At 31.4% G+C, this 2,858-nt stretch overlaps 1 protein-coding gene across 1 annotated transcript; it reads right to left on the reverse strand.

Annotated features, from left to right (window-relative positions):
• Positions 1-373: 373 nt before the first annotated feature.
• Positions 374-2,035, reverse strand: LOTGIDRAFT_176414 (hypothetical protein; the record flags this gene model as incomplete). Its single annotated transcript, XM_009048579.1, has 4 exons — positions 374-534; positions 820-910; positions 1,099-1,277; positions 1,939-2,035. Coding segments are annotated over 4 exons (528 nt in total), but the record flags the coding sequence as incomplete, so codon positions are not given.
• Between the last annotated feature and the right edge of the window lie 823 nt (positions 2,036-2,858).

The raw sequence follows: 2,858 nt of genomic DNA on the forward strand, positions 1-2,858 counted from the left end.
CATCTTACACTTATTACTAAATCAAAAGAAGATTTTCCTTCTTGGACACAAACTTATAAAGGCATAGCATTTAATGTAAGTCACACATCTTACTCCAATTATCTGGTAAGAAAGATTGGATATACAGTGGGCAATGAGGGTAATTTTGCTAAGAAATCAATTCATTTCAATTTCCAACTATCATGGCAGCTCAGAAAAAAAGAATAGGGCCCTTATCCTTGAAAACTTACGATGATTTAAATGTTCCAGCCATCTGATTGGTCAATCACTAAAATTGAATTTAAGGTTTAATATCCAATAGCCTAGTGTATTTCTTAAATTTCGGATTTAATCTTGGTGAGTTTAAGGATGCTTAAAAATTTGAAAGACTTACCTTTTTATTTTCTCTAAGTTGATGTAATTTTTCAATATAAAAATCGAGATTTTCATCATTAATGTTTTTCAAACCAAGATGTGATGATTTTAAAGCTCCTAAAATTGTTTGTCTATCACCTTTTAATAAGGCATCATTTAAATCATCTAACGCTCGACTGGCTAAAAAGAAAAAGGAAGAGCAATAAAAGAGCTTGCAAGATGGATCTTAATGACAGTAAGATTCAAATTAGTGACATGAAAAATCAAGGTATAAAACCAAGTTCATGTGATGTATCACATCACATCTTTGCAAAACATTAGAAACACAAGTTGTATGGATATACTACTTCTAAGTTTATTACATACTTTGTTTCAAAGACATAAAACTTGTGTTCTCTATTATGTAAAGATGTCTTGAATTATCACAACTTCAAAATCAAAATTATTATCATTAAATCTACTTACTGTTGACTTTGTTAAGATTTCCCTGAATTTCTGCCTGTGTTAAAATTTCATCATAAATATCTTGTTCTAAAACTCTATCAGCATCCATACTCTAAAACAGAAGTTCAATATTTACAATCTGACCACAGGGAGACATGGTTGTGCCAAATACTGTTCTCTATACATTTCAGCGGCCATGTTGGATTGGTTAAAATCTGCTAGTTAGATCAATGGTGACTGACTGATGCCATATCACAATCTACAAGGTAGTTGGACATTATAGTTGGACATTTTACATACCTTATTTCTGGCATTTTCAGCTTTAGTATGTTTAGCTTGAAATAGAAGAGTTTGGTAATTATCAGCTGCCTCCAGATTGATGTTGACCAACATGGCTGATGGATTCTGTAGGGCGTTATATGTTTCTTTACTGTTCTCATTTTCTATAGCTTCATTAATAGCAATTATAGCTGCATGTACTGAAATATATAACAAATAATACAAACTCAATTACTTATGTGTTACTTTTCTGTTTCTCATTGGGAAAATGATAATGAATGCTATGCAATGTGCAATGGAGGAGAGTGAGAAGTTATCTTTTTCTCTTCTTTCCTTGATTATTCAAGGATATCTTAAAATGCATAAGGAAGGCCTATCTTTTGTACAATCTAAACAAGCTTTTCCCTTATCAGCCATTTTGTCACTGAAAGGGGACAACCAGGTTGAAAAGTGTAAAAGTAATGGTCCTCTAAACTGGTCCGCCATTCCATTTACAACTTCACACTGAAGGAACGGGTTCAAACTATTGTCATCTTGGCACTGACTGGATGAAATTCACATCGTACACTACAATAACGTCATTTGGATCCTGATGGTCAACGCTAAAAAGACTATATCTTGCCAAATCAATATTTTGAGATTTAGGCTGTACCAGTTTATCAGACCCCTAGCATATAACTTGCCAGACATCTTAAATGTTGATTAATCTCTGTTGAAACATTCCAAGCCATATTAGTTGAATATCATAGCATGTATGAAGGTTTTCAAGAAAGGTACAATAGTGCATTACCAAATAAAAGATTGAATAGCGATGGAAGTAGGTATTTTTTGTAAAACCTTTTCGACAAGAAGCAAACTTACAAGCTGCATCATCTACAGTCATTTCATTGGCTAGGATACCACCAATTTTACCAAACGCTGGCATCTGAATACCATATTTGTCTAGTTCCTTTCTCATTGCACTAATTTCTTCATCTGTTAATAAAAAAACAAAATTCCATTAGGCCAGAAGTGTGGAACGCAGAAAATTAAAATGTAAAAAAAATTGACATGGACTGCTGGCAATACCAGCTTATATGGTATTTTTTGTTCTTTTAACGAGCTCTAGTTTTTCTGTGGTTGATTCCATTTGTCATACATGATCTGACAAATTGTAATGTATCTCATGTTCTAAGTCATATAATACTTAACCAATCAAATAAAAGATTTTCTTACTATAGGAATAAGGAATTCTGGGTAATTCATTGTGATTGCAGAGCTCAAATTTCTCAGATAATTTTTTGTTTAGTTGTTCACTTTTGTATTGGCAAATTTTATATCTGAGGCCTCTCTATAAATGTGTCAATTATTAATCCTTTTTTTGCAGAGTAATTTTGATAGAGTATTTTTGGTATTGAGTGTAAGTAAAAGGTTGTCAAAACTTATATATGTACTATGGACACTGATAGCATAATTATACACTATACTAATATTCAATTAGATGTCTGTGGTTCCTGCTATTCCACTACAACAAAATGTTTTTCAAAAGTGAGGTTATAAAATGCTATAGAAAGTTCAGAAAACATCTTGACAATCCTTATAATATAAAGTAAGTTGACATATAAACATGTCACTTTCTAATGTTATATTTAATTGACATATGTCATATATACACAATGATAATATAAGATTAGGATGTCTATTATAATGATGTATTATAACTCTGTAACATATAGTTATATAATATTATATAAGTATCAGATATTTCTCTCAGTAACAGATAGGTTGTCTTAATATATCCT

The sequence above is a fragment of the Lottia gigantea genome (assembly GCF_000327385.1).
Source record: "Lottia gigantea unplaced genomic scaffold LOTGIsca_1249, whole genome shotgun sequence".
Taxonomy (NCBI): Eukaryota; Metazoa; Mollusca; class Gastropoda; family Lottiidae; genus Lottia; species Lottia gigantea.